General features: G+C 39.2%; 2 protein-coding genes across 2 annotated transcripts; both read right to left on the bottom strand.

The window, feature by feature from the left end:
* Positions 1-4,821, bottom strand: LOC103705388 (BTB/POZ domain-containing protein At3g05675-like). Its single transcript, XM_008789084.4, has 2 exons — positions 2,520-4,821; positions 1-1,425 (listed from the first exon to the last, which is right to left on the bottom strand). Exons 1-2 carry the CDS (start codon positions 3,705-3,707, stop codon positions 1,147-1,149), a joined length of 1,467 nt encoding a protein of 488 aa, XP_008787306.2. The 5' UTR covers positions 3,708-4,821; the 3' UTR covers positions 1-1,146.
* A 382-nt stretch (positions 4,822-5,203) lies between these two features.
* On the bottom strand, positions 5,204-16,707 carry LOC103705389 (succinate dehydrogenase [ubiquinone] flavoprotein subunit, mitochondrial-like). The gene is made up of 16 exons (XM_008789085.3): positions 16,428-16,707; positions 15,348-15,506; positions 13,595-13,682; positions 13,156-13,302; positions 12,906-13,046; positions 9,036-9,121; positions 8,852-8,944; positions 8,697-8,760; positions 8,356-8,499; positions 8,075-8,262; positions 7,798-7,972; positions 7,524-7,694; positions 7,260-7,329; positions 7,054-7,174; positions 6,919-6,956; positions 5,204-5,573 (listed from the first exon to the last, which is right to left on the bottom strand). Exons 1-16 carry the CDS (start codon positions 16,539-16,541, stop codon positions 5,471-5,473), a joined length of 1,902 nt encoding a protein of 633 aa, XP_008787307.1. The 5' UTR covers positions 16,542-16,707; the 3' UTR covers positions 5,204-5,470.
* Positions 16,708-17,503: the final 796 nt, after the last annotated feature.

Below are 17,503 nucleotides of genomic sequence, written 5' to 3'. Positions count from 1 at the left end.
TTTTTGACATGCCCAAGACCAGATACCAGAGGCATAATTTAAGAGCTTGTTATTTCAGTGCCCTGACAGAAGCAATGGATCCTATCTGCTCCCAAAGAGTCACAGGAACAGCAAAATCTACAAAAAGGATCCACAAGAAGACAGGCTATGCATGATTTTAGCGAGTTCTCTATATCCATGGACAGAGGAAAAGTAAATGATTTCAACAGAAAGCAATAATATGTGACCTGATCCCAGAGTTAGTCATACATTCCGGTGAAGTAGTATTCAACTGGAACTGCATTTCTAGTAAATTTATCATCAATCAAAGGAACATTGAAGAGGTGAAACAACTACTACAGCAAATTCTAGCATCAAGAAATACAAGTGAAAGAAGAAAAGAATACAAATGAATCAAACATACAAGCGTCAACAAATGAACCATCTCTAATAATTAAGATTTTCCTGATTATAAAAAGTAAATAGAGTTATTCTCCAGTTCTTGTGCAAATATCATGGTTTAAGTTGTTGGCAATACCAGAAGAGCGGTGGTAAAGACGTTAACTGAAACATTGAGGCCTTGTACTCTCATCCACCCATGTCTGCTTCCTAAAGAAAACAAGGAGGTTTCAAAATCGGCCACATGCAATAATAACATATCAGATGGCTATCACAGATTACCGATGGAAGTAACTGGTAATTATGAGAAAAGATATTTGAACAAAGAGACTAGATAACACCCCAGTTCATCTAAGCATAAATTATCTCTTTTTCAGTCTGGACACCTTGAGAAGGGGGGGGGAAAGCTGGTTCCCATGCATCAGAGGTGGCTACGATGTGGTAGAAAACGTAAAAATGTCGAAAGCTGATAAAAAATAATTGATGCAAATAGTTGGTATATTTCATCCCATCTTTGCAAGGATAACTATGTATCACATAGATGAAGATTTAAGGCAAGAAAACACTAAGTTACATGACAGGAAATTATTTATAAAGTATAACAGTAAAAAGCAGATCAAAGGGCAGTCAGACTGATGCAGTATGGATAAAGCAATATAGATAAGTTATCAAATGTAAGTTACATGGGAAGTCTACTGTAGCCTTTTACCAAACAACACCATGGACATGATCGTATATTATTAGTCTATCCACTAGCATAATCTGCTTTCAGCTGGTGCTGTCATCATGTGGTGATCGATTGGCCCGCCTAAACCAGGTATTGAAAGCTGAGATCAGGTGTGGGCAGTCATCGACATTACGTGTGGAGAAGCTGAGGCACTGCTGCAGCAATTCTTTGGCATTTGACATGGGCAGGGTGGATATAATCATTAGAAATGTTTCTTCCATCTCATGATAAAGCATTTTCTGACCAGATGGTATTGGCGAAACCATATCTCTGCAGACATTCAACACAGGGAGCCACTCCTTCACAAGCTTCATTCTCACCTGAAAGGGAAAATACAACAAAAAACAAAAAGTATGAAAATCCAGTATCCAGCATGCGAAGATAACACTCTGGAAAGAAAAAAAAATCATCTGGGAAGTTCACAAGCTTTCTAGGTTTCCAAAGTGGGATTAATCCTAGTAAAAGCAGAATCCAAAATTATAAAATATTCTGCCATGTGTTCAGTAAAATCTCCAGCAATCAACGTGCTGCAAAACAAGAGAATTTTTTGTACTGTGGAAAAACAAAATAATCGAACTCAAGCAATACAATCCACATGTACTGGTTAAGTTGGTACAGAAGAGGGCAAGACAATACATATTATATGACACCCACATTCAGAAGTGGTTGGTTATATATAGTTTGACATGGCATCAGATATGATCCATATTAATCAGTTCAGGAAAGTGAACCCACTTTTGAGTCTTCTCAAAACTTAAGATAGATTACTCAAGTTGCAAAATTTCTCCAGCAATGAGATAAATATAGTAAGAGATGGAGGGGGGAAACAGGAGAAAAGCCATGCACTGTCTATATGGGAGAGACTTTGGCACACTCGAACAAGTTAGAACCTTTCAAAGTCTAGCATAGGCAATCGGAGGGTTTCATATATGAGGATTAAGTCACTCGTGACGTGCAGAGTCCAAAACTTCTACACGTGTCAAAATCATATCTTGAGTCCAAAAATAGCTATGCATTATGCTGATGCACTACGATCTGCTGAGGAAAAAATTGTGGCAGTTTATGATAACAATTATATGACACAGACACAATCAGACAACATAATTTGGAATGCCTGGTGAATAAGAATTCCTAGATCCATCCCTCTGGAGCTGTGACGATGCTTGACATCCATGGTTAATGTTTACTGTTTATGTTATACAAGCAAAAATTAGGTTAAAAAACAGCTATCTTGCTCTTTACCTATAAAAACAGGACTCCCAAATTACAGCATTGAGATCAAGAAGCTCTCGCGATGAAGTGCCACCAAAAATACTATATGATCATCCTCAATGGCATGAGCAAAATATTAACGACTAAAGTTTACTCCTGCAAGATGAATGAAGGCTAACAACAGGGAGTTCAAAAGCAAGACCTGTCTGGGAGCCAGGATCGACCCGGCAGCCACAGCGTTGGCAAGCCGGCTGGTGCACCTCATCACTAGCGACGACAGGCCAGGTGCGATATTCCGCCATGCATCATCCCTGAACGTCCTCTGCAGGTCAGCCACGAGCGCCGCCTGCTCGCTCCACTCTCTCACCGCCATGTCCGCCACCCTCAGCTCGATCATCCTCTCCACCAGCCACAGCAAGTGCCTCGCATTGACCATCGCCTTGTGGAGGCTCAGCCTTTGTATCGCCTCGGTCTCGTCATTGTCCTCCGCCACCCTGAAGTCCGGGCTTGCATACTCTCCCAGAAATTTCTTCACCGTCTCCAAGTTCTCCAGGAACGCCCGGTCCAACACCCTCCTCACCGTGTCCCGAGAGGGGTAATCTCTCAGCAGCTTCGCCACGAAGGCCTTCACGGTGGCCACCTTCGGGTGGCTGTGGATCGCCGAGAGGATCAGGCTATGGAGCATCTCCTCTGGGGGGGCCTTCCCGTCGGAGCCCATCTCCGGCCGGACCCTAGCGAGGAGGTCGCGGGATTCCTCATCTTGGAGGAAAGGGATCAAACTGAACACGGCCTCCTCCTCCTCCTCGGTCCAGGGCACGGCCTCAAGGAATCGCACGCAGGCCTGGATGCAGTCGTCGAAGAGGAGCTCGAGGGCGATGGGGAGCATCTCCAGGGCGTCGGCGGCGGAGATGATCGCGCCGGAGAAGTCGAGGGTGTAGAGGAGCCGGAGGACCGCGACGTGGGAGTCGAAGGGGCCGCGGGAGCGGGCGGTGGCAGCGGAGGGGACGGCGAGGTTGAGGCGGATGATGGTGTCGAGGGAGTCGGCGGCGGCGGGGAGCCATCGGTCGGACAGGAGGGCAGCAAAGTAGCGGGAGCGGCAGAGGGCGGCAGAGTGGAGGTGGAGGTCGAGGAAGGGGGAATGGAGGTCGGGAGAAGAGGAAGGTGAGGGATCTTCGAGTTGCAGGCGGAGGAGGACGTCGGCGGTGACGGGGTCGTTGAAGCCGCTGGCGGTGGGGACGGAGGAGGAGAGAAGCAGCGGAGGAGGAGAATTCTCGGCTAGGGTTTCGTCGGGGTCGGGGCCGGAGGAGAAGTGGGTGCTGCTCCTCGCGCGTGGCCGTTTCCGGGCTCCGCCTCCTCCCACGCCACCACCGACGCCCGCGCCGGGGGCCATACTAATGGATAAAGAAGACGTCGTCGAACGGGACACGGGAGATTTGGGAGCCGTTGGGCGGCGACGAGAGGGATGGTTTTATTATCGTCTGGACTTTGGGTACTGTACGATTTTGGTTCCAATCGGGCCGGTTAAGTCTTGTGGGCCTTCATGGCCTTTTGACGGTGCAACGCATTAGGATGGCATGTCATGAGGTTATTATATATTTAATGTTCCTTATGATCATTGTTTGACATAATATGTTTAAGATATACAAATATTGATGCTTATGAGAGTCGTTCCTTGACATAGTTACCGTTTTCCTTCATTCACACGGTTTTTTCTTTCTTTCTTTGTTTTGGGAGAAAGAGTAAACCTCTATTATTGATCTCTGGTGGCCCCGGAATTTTGGTCTTGGAAAAGGAAATTTGGGGGGCAAATGTCTGAACTTCACGGACAGGACTGGAAGGCAATCTTGATTGAACAAATAAGACATATCTTGTTTATAGACATGCAGCCGTGACATGCAGAAAATTACCGAACATAGTAATCTAATATGAAAAGTTAATTAAACAACTTAAACAGGAAAATTAGGAAAAACTTTTAGGGTTGCATTTCCTTTTTGTCACAGAAGTCAGCAACTCTAACCTGTTCGAGTGGCAGAATCGGGCAGCATCTGAAGTTGATGGATAAGGTTCAGTTACAGAAAGGACCAATGCTTCCTCATGCAAAGTACTAGTAAACAATCAGCATTTCCTCAACACAGCACAGACGGTTTTAAGAGTCAAGGTTCCAATTGAGCCAATGACATTTCATGCACAGGCAAAGATAATAAGCTTCTTTTAGACTGTGGATATGAACTAACAGGAAAGGGGAAATGAGAAGTAAATTGTGCCACGCCAATGTCCTAGGCACCAGTGAAAGTTAGATGCTTGGATACATTGGTTAATGAGTTGAATGATGATCTTGAGAGTTTGAAGTTCCCCAGCTACATGGAGAACACCAATTATGATACTGCAGAATTCCTGCATGAGATGCTTGAGAGAGATATCCAGACGTCCACATGCCAACTCTATGTGGGATCTTGGCTGTAATAGCATGATGCTTCTCCTAGTTGAGAAGGATGAGGTCATATGAGATGCGGAGAAGGATGTGCTGAACGGAGTAATCACTGAGCTTGCTGGAGAACTAATTGAAGTATCACTATTTTATAGAAAAGTTACTAAGAAGCTGTCACATAATTTTCCGTAGTCATCTCGGAGGATCAAATCAATGTATTAAGGATCAACCTTATCACAGTAAGATAAACTACTCTACATGCAGAGAATACTCCTATTTACCAACTGCATATACAGAGGCCAGACCTGCATAAACCGTTACTCTAGACTACAAAATCTCAGCATATCATTATAGCAATGCTTTCAAGTTCCACCACATTATCAACTACATATGAAAAGGCCGGTTGGTACGATCATTACTTAGAGGTACTAGATTGCATTCTGCACAAACAATAATCAGGAAAGTAAATTAAACCTGGTTTGCATTTGAGATAAGGCATTTTGATCATAATTCAGGGATATCAGCATTTTTCAGATCAGATACACAGGTTGTCGGCACTTGGCATCTCCCATTGAAATAGGTTGCACATTTTTTTCCTTTGGAGAAAATGCTGAAATTTAACTACTTTATTTGACTGTCAAAGTCATGTAATCGGGTAGCCTTCAAAAAGCAATTATTTTCTGAGCAAATCTTCAAAAAGCAACTCAAGCAAGAAGAGCAGCATTTCAATAAACACGTGCTTTTGGTGGGAATGACTCTACTTCATCATCCAGAGTATTCATATGGACAGGCCTATACGCCAGCCTGACTTTCTCATTATCCCAGTATCTGTGAAACAGAACAAAGATACTCGAGTTACAAAGACTGAAGATACATACCAAGGAGATAATTTTTAACATGCGCATTTTGTACAAGATACTGAGTATACATCAAAGGGCATAGAAATTCTTAAAAATGTGATCATCAAGATCTGGTCATGATGAAAAATTTTATCCTAATTCATTTCATACAGAATAATGCATATATATGATCCTATTTCTTTCCTTTTCTTTAAGTACCACAGTCCTGCCTTGAAGGGAACTCAGTACTCCACAGGGGCAGTGGGTTGTCCTATCATACATCCAGCTAGGGCCAGAGGCCTTGAGCAAATATTATACAAGCCTTGACAAAATTTTCATATATAGCGAATCCTAACCTAACTTTAGCATATCAAAATTTTCCAAATTTAATGTATTTTACATCCTATGATAACACAGAAACTTGCATCTCATTGTTTAATAGGCAATGTGCTGTCCTTAGGTATTCAACAGCAACTATGCATGCTTGTAACAATCTAACATAATAATCAAGATGACCACCACTATTAAAGTCCAGGCAATTTAACTAGAGAATACATTATTATTTAACCATGTAATGCCAAGCCAGTGATGCCAATGTTCCATGGCAATCATGACGGTGATGTCCTAAATTGACATATTTGTTTTACTTTAGCATACTTGAAACTAAGGACTGATAATTTTGTGGTCCGATATGAGATTTTTTATTCTAAAACTGATATCTTACAGTAAATCAGAGCTTTGATGAGCTTATTAGCATATGTCATATATGACTTTAAGAATTTACAGAGTTTAACACCTGGTATCACATGTGGCATAAAATAAATTTACCTTTCTGCATAAGAAACAATGCATGAGCCATTAATGACCAGAAGTCTGAAGTATTACGTGTTCTAAAATATATAATCTCAGACATTTCTGTTTGAAATAACACTTTACTTACAATACATATTTTTTACCTCAGATTTTATGACAATAAATTTATAATTTCTTTTGATCTGACGACTACAAGTGATATGCATAGGTCATACCAAGACATAACATCCATATACATTGCTTCTATATTTTTCCGAATTATGCCTAAACTCTGCAGCTGACATACACCTTCACAACTTCAACATCGATAAATGTCCCTAAAAATACAGCCATAGTACAAAATAGATCTTATTGAGATCTCGCAAATTTTGCAAGCCTAGAAAAAGCTATAAACTATACATTAAAACAATTTATGAAACAAATGACAATGTAATGGTATGTCTTCCGTGTGCTAGATGTTCTCTATCAGAATATGGCAATTGCAAGATTCTAATGTTAGAGAGGAGAAAATAGATACTGACCCTAGTGAGTGTTTCATCCATTTCTCATCGTCTCTTTTCTGCACAAATGGAATGGAGTAGCACCATGTTTAAGAAATGAATCAGGACTTGAAAAAAGAGAAATAAGTTTTTTTTTCTGCAGAGAGTAAATCTGACCGTAAAATCTTCACGAGCATGAGCTCCTCTACTCTCCTTCCTTGCCTCAGCTGAGTGCATAGTTATACATGCATTTATTAGAAGATTCTCCAGTTCTATTGTCTCCATTAAGTCAGAATTCCTGCAATGGTACCAAGTAATCAGACACCTAAGTAATTTGAAACAGTGAAATGACATCACTGACAGCATGGGTTGAAAGAAACTACCATATCAAACTCCGATCACGAATTTTGACATCATGAAAACTCTCCCATGTTTTGTCAACCAACTGACAACCTAAAATGAAATTTAGTAAACAATAAGTGGTCCGCCAACTTCACCAGAAGAAAATGTCAGTCAGTCCCTTTAGTAAGTATTGGTCATATGGTTATAGACATATTTTTATCATAATGACATAGATCCATAAATAATTAGTAACATTGCACACCAAGACGTGAAAGAAAACAGAACTGAATTTTTCTTCAACTTACCTTCTTCTAGTGTTTCTTGAGTTCGAAACACAGCAGCATTATTTTGCATCACCCGTTGCATGTTGAGACGAATTTTTGAAGTTGGCAGTGAACCATTTGAGTTTCTTAGTTTATCAAGCCAGGCAATAGTCCTCACTCCAGCATCTTTTTCAAGAGGTTTCTGCTTGCGTCCTACAATGTTCCATAATTGACACAGTTTCTTTCCATGGTAGGAATTCCACATCATAAAATTGTGTATTACCTAGATATAAGGATAAAGAAGGGGGGAAATTACCTGGCTTGCAAATTTCTGCAACCCTGTTGGCACAAGCTCTGCCAAAAACCACTATATCAAGAAGGGAATTTGCACCAAGCCGATTTGAACCATGAACAGATGCACAAGCTGCCTCCCCAGCAGCCATCAAGCCAGGAACTACAGCATCTGGATCATTACCTTTGATATGAACTACCTGAAAAACAAAAGACATGGTGGAAAATTGTATATATTAACAAATACTGAAAACAACTAGAAGAAATTCTCTGGATCAGTTTCACGAGCGTTGACACATTACCTCTCCATGATAGTTTGTGGGAATCCCACCCATATTATAGTGCACTGTAGGCAAAACAGGGATGGGCTCCTTAGTGACGTCAACACCAGCAAAAATAGCAGCAGTTTCTGATATGCCAGGAAGTCTTTCCTTGAGAACATCCGGCGGTAAATGATTCAAATGCAGATAGATGTGGTCCTTCAGTGGTCCTGAGGAATGTTAGAACAAACCAGATGTGCTAGGTGAGCACTATTCAAATTATCATCAAGAAATGCACTTGTACTAAAAAATTAAGCTCTTACCTACGCCACGACCTTCTCTTATTTCCATTGTCATTGATCTTGAAACAACATCTCGTGATGCAAGATCCTTGGCAGTAGGAGCATATCGTTCCATAAAACGTTCACCTTCACTGTTCCTAAGGATACCGCCTTCACCACGAGATCCTAACAAAGCAGGAAATAGGTAAGAGAACAGTAGAATATAGATCAAAATATTGGCATCTATAAAGATAATATAATGCATCAAAAAGCTAGATAGGAGACATTGGTTAAAAGTGTCAGAGTATAGGATCATATCAGCATAAGAGGACACTACTTTACAAAAATATAAAGCTCGGAACTAAGATATAACAAATAAGAACCTTCAGTAATGAGGCACCCAGCACCATATATGCCAGTAGGGTGGAACTGTACAAACTCAAGATCCTGCAGGTTAAATAACCAATAAAGCATAAACGAAATGTTGGATGCTTTGAAATTGCAAGTTCTTCCATCTAGGTGAAACCACTAAACTAACCTGGAGAGCCAATCCAGCACGTGCAACCATAGCATTGCCATCTCCTGTACATGTATGAGCTGAGGTTGCAGAGAAGTATGCTCTGCCATAACCCTGATACACACACCAAAACGAAGTTACAAATACAATAGTTTTTTAATGTACAAGAAGATATAATATATACTTTAAAAGATAATATAACTACCCCAGTTGCCAAAATTGTGTTGGCAGCACGGAAACGATGAAGGGTCCCATCCTCCATGTTCAATGCAATCACCCCCTGGCAGGCCCCTGAAACATAGTTGTTGAAGCACTGTCTGATTATTAACAGAAAATATATATACATAATCATTTTTCTTGTTCTATCAAGCACAAAGAAAAAGAGGCAGAAAACAAGGAAAGGAGCCACATTGCTAAAAAAGATAACTGGAGCATAAAACAGCAACAGTAAACAATCTCACTGTGATCAACACAAGCATGATATTTCCAGCACTGCTTTGTTGTATCCCATAAAGGTCCAAGCAGGCTGCCAAACAAGCAAGCTGTTATCAAGCCAGCTCATGTTCACCTTGAAATTAGGCTCGAGTTACAGGCTCATTTAGTTAGCAAATAAGCCAAGCTAAAGCTTCCTTAGCTGACTCGAGCTCGACCTTGAACTAGGCCTAGCTCACTCAAGCTCAGCATATCTCACCCTTCGTTGCAAGGGACCAGACAAGCAGAAAATGCAAATTAAAACGATAACACATCAACTAAGATGCAAAGAACCAAGTACTCCAAAATGGTGCACTCCCCAACTCTCTGATAATCTGTAAACAACAATAGAAACCCAAACACATCAATCTACCTACTGTGACCTGCAACTTAATGAGGTACCATCACATTTATCAATTATAACACAAATAACTCTCTGCCAAGAACTCAGTCCCATGCTGGAGCTGAACAAATGCCACTTCTTGCTTAGAATAATATTCTGTAGCTGCATTATTTCGTATCTTTAAAATTCTGGTGCTTCCTTTAAAGAACATGGATTAGTAGATAATGACAAATCACCCAACAGTTAAGCATCCTATGTAAAAGTTATTTTAAAAGATATGTTATGGCAGTTGAAGAGCTTTAATAACCATAAATCATATCGTGACATGAAGTCAATTAAAGTTGCCAAATTTTATTAGCAAAGGAAACAATGAAGAAGATGGCATATTATTCCCAGGCTACGACAAAAATAAAATCTCCATGAAGTAGTAAGTCATTAGACAAGATACAACAACGATAAGTAGATATGGGCTAGCAAAACAATGGACCTGACACTTAGGATGACAAGTCATCGGCCATGAATGTAATAATGTAATACACGAGCAGCAATTGATCACCTCAGAGGGGCCAAGAATCTTTATGACAGTGCCAAGGCACATCTTTATGAAAAAGAAACTATGTAAACCAAGGTATCAAATACCACTTAAATGGGACAGTACGAATGTTACCCTACCATTTCGACAGGTTTCTGGCACCGGTAAACAACAGGTCGGTAGAAGATGTGGTCTTATAATGTGTGCCGGCACCCAGTATCGTACCAAGGCATATCAGGAGGGACCTCGAAAAAGAAACTATGTAAATCAAGGTCTCAAATACCTTTAAATGGGACAGTATGAATGTTACCCTACCATTACAAGAGGTTGCTAGAAGACGCAGTCTCATACCATGTGCTGGTACCCAGTATCGTACCGTTCCAGCAAAAAAATGATATGAGATCCAGAACCAGTATTTGAAACTTTGATGTAAATTTCAAAACTCGCCCATCAACCCCAAACTATTAGTTTGTAAGATTTGAAACTTACACAATAGAAAGAGTAAACTACAATACTTTCCACCCTTTTCAAATTCTTCCTAATTTAGATGCCCAAGCAACCTTGCCTATAAGCTATTCAATTCAGCTAAAGCACAAGGACTGTGCCACCCACACTAAAAAGATAATCTGTGACAGCCTATACCCAGAGCTTTCCTTGTTCGCTTCCATATATTTATGCACTTCTTCACAAAAGCCCTAATAACTCGAATATATTAATCAAGTTAAATAATGATAGCTTAACCAACATGCTTTGTCAAATCTTCTAAGAAATGAAAAAATTGTAACTAGGAACTCCAATATGTCTCAAAGTCAGGTAACAACATACTGAATATTCCTAGGGAGGGTTGTTGGTGGGTCACAGCTTTGTCAAGCTAATCCAATGTTGTCAACATGCCCCACCTGGGGGCCCAGTCTAAAACAATATAAAGTCAATACCAGGTATTAGCTCGCTGGCAAACCCTAAGTAGCAGCAAATAAGCGAATGCAAATAAAAATCAACTACAACCTCACAACAAGAACAAAAGAACAGACTATTTTTCCGAAGCATTTAATCCATCAAAATAAGGGAAAAGGTATGACAATAGAAGCAAAAGCATATATGGACTAGCAAGATAGAGGCTTGAAAAAGCCTGGTACTATTCAATTGACCTCAATTATCCAAATATATCTATCAATCTCCAACTCCAAATTTGATGCATTCCCAATCTTAAACTATAGAATGAGAAAACTGCCATATCTCCAACATACTCAAGTTCATATCGACTTATAAACCCACACAACTTTGGCCATAAGCCAATCAAAACTACATCGATAGATTAAGCATGATTCCTAGCACTTAACAAACTAAGTAGAACATCTTCAAACAAAAGATGTATTTAAATAGTCAAATAAGACTTGACAGTAACAGAAATGGTCAAAGTAATGACTAATGAGGCTTTTGAAGTTGTCATGTGACTTTTGAATGAGAAACTTGATCTATGGTAGTTATAACACGTGCAGATGCATGTGGCTGCAAAAGATTTTAAACTTGAGATTATTCGACAATCTAAATTCTAAGATGATTTGAAATAAATGATTGATAATTAATCTTTTTATTGTTGAATTATTTCTTGCCTTTGCCTCTTGGTTCAGAAGCATCTGTCTAGACCTCCCTTAAAAGTTCTTAGAGTCCAGATATACTAAGGTATCTTTTTTAAGAGAATATGAAATCTTTCTTGCTAAATTGATGTTTGGAAGTAGCATCAGCAGGTCTGTTCCCAGTGACTGTCTCTGTTCCTTTTCTTATTCTTAATGTCCAGCAACACTGGAATCCCTTCTATAGAAGTCTAGCATGTTTTATAATTTTAAGAGAGAAATCTAATCAGGGCTGTTGTAGGAATATTTTAAATCTTTAACAGAGTAATAATTAGAGTTATTTTTAGAATTGAAAAATTGAGAAATTAAGCTGTTTTATATAGTTCAGAACAAGCATGGAATCGTAAAGGATCTAAGTCTTAGTTTCAGTCTATAAGGGGACAAGTGAGTTCTAATTCAAATAGCATCATATCAAAATATGTTCCCATATCTTTGTATACAAGTATCTTGGGCATGATCAATTTAACTAAGATTTGCAGAATAATTTTCAGATTTCTCTCTCCACTATGTCAACCAGTGATTCAATTGCTGGCCCTTCTTCCATACTAAGTGATGAATTCTGGGTCCTCCAGCTATTTATGACTCGAGCATTTTAATGTTATACATCATTTCTTTGCATTAATAGAACCTTTCTCCTAGTCTCCCCCAACCTCGTGGAGAACTAATACATTGTTTAACCTCTATAGTATAATCTTTGCTCCATATAACCCTCATATAGCAAAATTATTGCCATATTTCAGATCCTCTCGAGAAAACTAGCATGATTCATCTTTAATAAATTTGTATCTTAAACCAAAATAAACCACAAACTCCCTTTTACTACTCCATATATAGTCATTAGGTCTTAGAACTTGGTTTTGTTCCTTGTATCCAATTAATTTTGGTTAGAGGTCATTATCATACTACATGAATATCTAGCCTGGTTCATACTGATGATCAATCTTCCAAAACAAATCATATAAGCTGCTTTAATAGGCCAAATTGTAGCCAAATTGAGATATGAAATCAAGTTATCCAGATGAACCAATTCTAAAACAAGTTCAGTCACCAATTAAATAAGAATGATGCTGATATATGGTTTGTACAGTAACTTACCATTGCTATCCATGAGAAGATCCAATGCAAAGTATTCCACAAAGAACTGGGTGTTGTGCTTCATTGCTTGGCCATAAAGTGAGTGAAGCAATGCATGACCAGTTCGATCAGCAGCACATGCACACCGATAGGCCTGGCCACCTGTAGATGCCAAATTAGTCGCATACATATACACACATATTTATATAATGGAGAATTATTCTGGACAAAATGTGAATGAAAACTGTCATAGCAACATATGAACATCTACCTTTTCCAAAGTCCAAACTTTGACCTCCAAAAGCACGCTGATAAATTTTCCCATCTTCAGTTCGGGAGAATGGCAATCCATAATTTTCGAGCTCAATAACTGCTTTTGGTGCTTCTCTGCACATATATTGAATAGCATCCTGATCACCTGAGGAACACAACATGCAGTTGCTGGTCGGTTAACACAGAAGAGGAGTAGTGAAACATGATGCCATGGAAAGATGACATTTCATAACTCATAAGTTTAGTCTATCCTCTAGAACAAAAACAGAAAATTCAAAGATAAGTCATCAGAGTTTTTTCTATCCATATTATGAAAGAGCTTCTTTGAGAATGTTTGATGTTCCAAGTTCCAACTATCATCACATGACCAGGAAGAACTTCTCTGATATGTGATAAAACATTCAAGTACAGAAGGTGATATGCTCTAAGCAACTTACCTAACCAATCACTTCCTTTGACTGTATCATACATATGCCACCTCCAGTCATCTTCAGTCATATTTCCAAGGGCTGCATTTATACCACCCTACATGATTTATACAAGCCTGATTAGCAGCATATATGCGTATAGCTTAATAATTTGGAATGTGCATTAATGTTTGATAACTGATCTCATAAAACATCCTCAAAGAATCAACATGTCATGGAAAATGATAGTTAACCATTAGAGCACACCTCTTTTCATTTGTAGGTTCTTTTCAAAGTATAATATGGCCATTCTTAAAGAAGACTAGCGCAAGAAGATCTTAGTTTCTTCTGGTTAGGACTAAAGATACCTCTGGATTTTTATCTGGAACATGATATTTTAGTTTGTATTTTAGTTTGTGCATATAATGTAGATTTATAAATCTTTAAGAAGGGATCAATCAGAATATTAGAGAACTCAAGTATCGGCAGATCTGTGATACACAGATTCACTGCAGGGATACAAGCCTCTAGGATATCAAGGAAAGCACAATGCACTTATGATTGCTTTGGTATAGTATACTCACATAGTCACATGACTAGAAAGTCATATGAAAGTGTAAATCTCTCATCAATCAATATTGGCGATTTGTAATATCCAGAAAGAAATTTAAAAATGAAAATGAAATTGGAATCATCCACATGCAGGGGGGTAATTTTGGCCCCATCGTGTTTGCTCTTGAATGTATAATTAAGTGGTTTCTTTATCTCCTTAAATATGACAGTCAACACGGACATGCATGCTGACACAGAGCAAGCTCCAGAAAAAGCAAATTCCAAAAATCAAACTTAGGTAAAGGCACATCTATCACCTTAATAGGACAGTGTAACTTAACAAGAGTCCTAGTCCTACTGTTGCTGTATCGCCCTCATTCAAGACAAAAGGAAATAAAGTAGTTCGGAAACATAAGGCAGCATTTCTCATGTAGAAATAAGTAAAACTGTCAGTTGATCACTTGAAATGGTATTTTACCTTTTCATGTATGTGCTCCTCTAATTTTCTTTAACAAGTAGAGGTGAACTGGGATATTCCTGGGTTATGAAGTGAAGCAATATCTAATAAAATTTGTAATTAGGTTATCTATCATTATCTTCCTGTATCTGTCTTGCGCTCATCCAATCAAGAGGTCCCATAGAATCCCTTACTTGTCAAAAGTCAGGAACCCATAAGTACAGAAAGAAGAAGACATCTCATATACTGAACTGAATGGAAAAACAGATCTCTCACTAATCTCTTGTCGACAGCAATTTCCTTGTTGCTGCATCTAAGAATGTCAAATGCATCATGTTGGCATGCCATATTTTCTAATAGGAACAACAATTTTCAACCAAGAGCTAAGAAGAGAACATCGTAATGACAACTCTAGTTTATAGTATTACTTCATCAGATTTGCAAATCTCAAAGCATTATAAGCAACCTATCATCCAACAGTCTTGACTCTCACAGCTATTCCAAATAAAAATTTGACATTTGTAAGTTCAATGCCTTCTTATACATTGTCCAAATAGCAACTTGCTTGCATAATCAACAAATTACATGATTAAATCAATCTTTTGCAACAGTAGGTGAATGTATATGAGAATAACCCTAGCTTTGACAATATATAGGCCGACCGAACCAATATATTGCACTCATCACAGCTACTTTAAAAAAAGAAAAACTTAACTTTATTAACCAAAGAGAAATATTAAAATCTGGCCCAAAAACAAAAGCAATATTCAGTACCTGTGCTGCAACCGTATGAGAGCGAGTGGGGAAGAGCTTGGTAATGCAAGCTGTGTTAAAGCCATGCTCAGAGAGTCCAATTGCAGCCCTAAGCCCAGCACCTCCAGCTCCTACGACAACTGCATCGTAGGTGTGATCCACAACAGTGTACTGTCCGAACTTTATCACAAACCCAAACAGCAAAAACTCAATTTATTTTTATGGAGAAGATAGATGAAACTATTATCATTTACTGGCTACGAAAAGGCAAGTTAAACAACATTTATCGAAATAGTCAAGAAAAGATGTGGTCTCGTCTAAAAATATTGTAAGAAAGAATAAATGACAAAGGCAAAAAAAAAAAAGCAGATATGCATTTTGGATAGTAAGGGGACTGCCCCGTCCAATCTAAATTGCTTAGTTCTTTTATGACATATAACAGTGTAGTAACATGGAACTTCTAGCAATAAGATCCTCTACCATCAATAATCAAATGCATATTTGTGTCTAAACATGAAACATAATTAGCGACAAAGAGCAGAGCCCCAAAATAAATAAATAAATAAATAATTTTATACCATTATAAAATTCGGAATATCTAATATGTAACGAACTAGAATTGCAATTACTAGCCTTTTTCCAGTGCATCAACAACAGGCATTAAAAAAACATAAATACATAGAAATAAAATAGAATGATATTCCCAGGAAATATTTTCATCTTTTTTTTTTACTATAGCGTGCCGAAGCCTTCAATTATTCCCAAAAGAATCGCATCCAAAAATAGAACTTCTGTCTGAGATAAAAGAGAGAAGAAAAACCTCGCTTTTAAGAAAACATAAATCGTGAAATCAGACGAACAATCTAACTTAGCGGAGCTCAAACAGCTGAAAAACCTACCTAAGATTAAACAGAACCACTCTTATCCTCGCAGAAAAACAGTTCAAGACACACGAACTAAGGATCACAAACATCCCAAAGATCGAGAACAAATTGGACTGACCAGCTTAGATACGTGAGAACTCAAGCAAGAAACCCTTGATCGTATCATTTAGCCAAAGCAAAATTTTAAAAATTAAAAAAAATAAAGATCAAAGTATACCGAGTTGGTCGAGAAAAATCTGGGCCTAGAAGGGTAGCGGCGGATCGGTTGACCTCCGATCGACGCCTTCTTGGAGGAGAGGCGAAGGGATCGAGACACGCAGCTCCGCCACATCTCTCTATCTCTCCCTCTCTGAGATCGGTCTACCCCTATCAATATAGATGGGCTTCTCTTCGCTTCCTTTCGACTTCCCCGGAGACGGGATGGATCGCCGAGAACGGATCGCAGGGCTCAGGTCACGGGGAGGGGGACTGTGGAGACAGAAAGGGCGCGTGGCCAATTGTCGCATACTATGTTATGGGAGATTTCCCAAAAGTCTGACCTCGTTTAAGTATGAAATTGCGAGATTGCCACTTGCCCACATCCCCTGTCCAACTTTGGGCCGGGTTGAGTTGATACCATAATTATCTATCAGGCCCAGGCATGGCCCGGAACAAGATATGCATGGAGAGCTACCAAGTCCGATCACGGTAGCCAGTGTGCCGGCATATCCCGGAACAAGATATACATGGAGAGCTACCAAGTCGATCACAATAGCCAGTGTGTAGCATTTGCTCTATTTTGATGTAGGCGTCAACTCTATAGTCACACACTCTCTCTTGCAATGATGGATAAGGGTGCATTTTATAACTTATCCTGGTCAGCATACATTATAACATTGGGCAGTTGTGGATGGCCACATTGTGGAAAAGATTGCTTCTCTTCAGCAATGTTGAGCTCAAACCATCCATCCTCTTATGATTAGATTAGCAAAATGATATCTCAAAGCAAATTTACAAAATAGAGAATAAGAAAGAAAGAGTGCAAGATTTCAGTTAAAGAAAGTTCCAAATATATATTAACTCGACTCATAAGTGCATCTCCTGTGATTTAAACCGTACTTCACGATATTTTACGGTTAAAATTTAAAAGAAAGAGTATTGCTATGGAGCAAGCCACCTCTGCTTCGCTTCTTTTTTTTTTCCCCTTCCCATCTAATATGGTAGAAGGGTTTAGGTGCAATTCAGAAAGGATAGAGCATGCCACATCTTAGTTTCCTCGTGCCATGCCAATCCCACATTGGATTGGATGATCTG

The sequence above is a fragment of the Phoenix dactylifera genome, unplaced genomic scaffold, assembly GCF_009389715.1.
Source record: "Phoenix dactylifera cultivar Barhee BC4 unplaced genomic scaffold, palm_55x_up_171113_PBpolish2nd_filt_p 000007F, whole genome shotgun sequence".
Lineage (NCBI taxonomy): Eukaryota > Viridiplantae > Streptophyta > Magnoliopsida > Arecales > Arecaceae > Phoenix > Phoenix dactylifera.
This window is presented reverse-complemented; position numbering and strand designations above follow the sequence as displayed.

Bases quoted from the DNA above. Each gene is read 5' to 3' on its own strand.
- LOC103705388 (XM_008789084.4), bottom strand. From the start codon at position 3,707: ATGGCCCCCGGCGCGGGCGTCGGTGGTGGCGTGGGAGGAGGCGGAGCC. The intron at 1,426-2,519 runs GTCTTGCTTTTG...TTTCCCTTTCAG, and splicing joins CGATCCTGGCTCCCAGACAG to GTGAGAATGAAGCTTGTGAA.
- LOC103705389 (XM_008789085.3), bottom strand. From the start codon at position 16,541: ATGTGGCGGAGCTGCGTGTCTCGATCCCTTCGCCTCTCCTCCAAGAAG. The intron at 8,761-8,851 runs GTTAGTTTAGTG...TTTAACCTGCAG, and splicing joins GTGCTGGATTGGCTCTCCAG to GATCTTGAGTTTGTACAGTT. The intron at 7,695-7,797 runs GTAATTTCCCCC...GGAACATTGTAG, and splicing joins TGCAGAAATTTGCAAGCCAG to GACGCAAGCAGAAACCTCTT.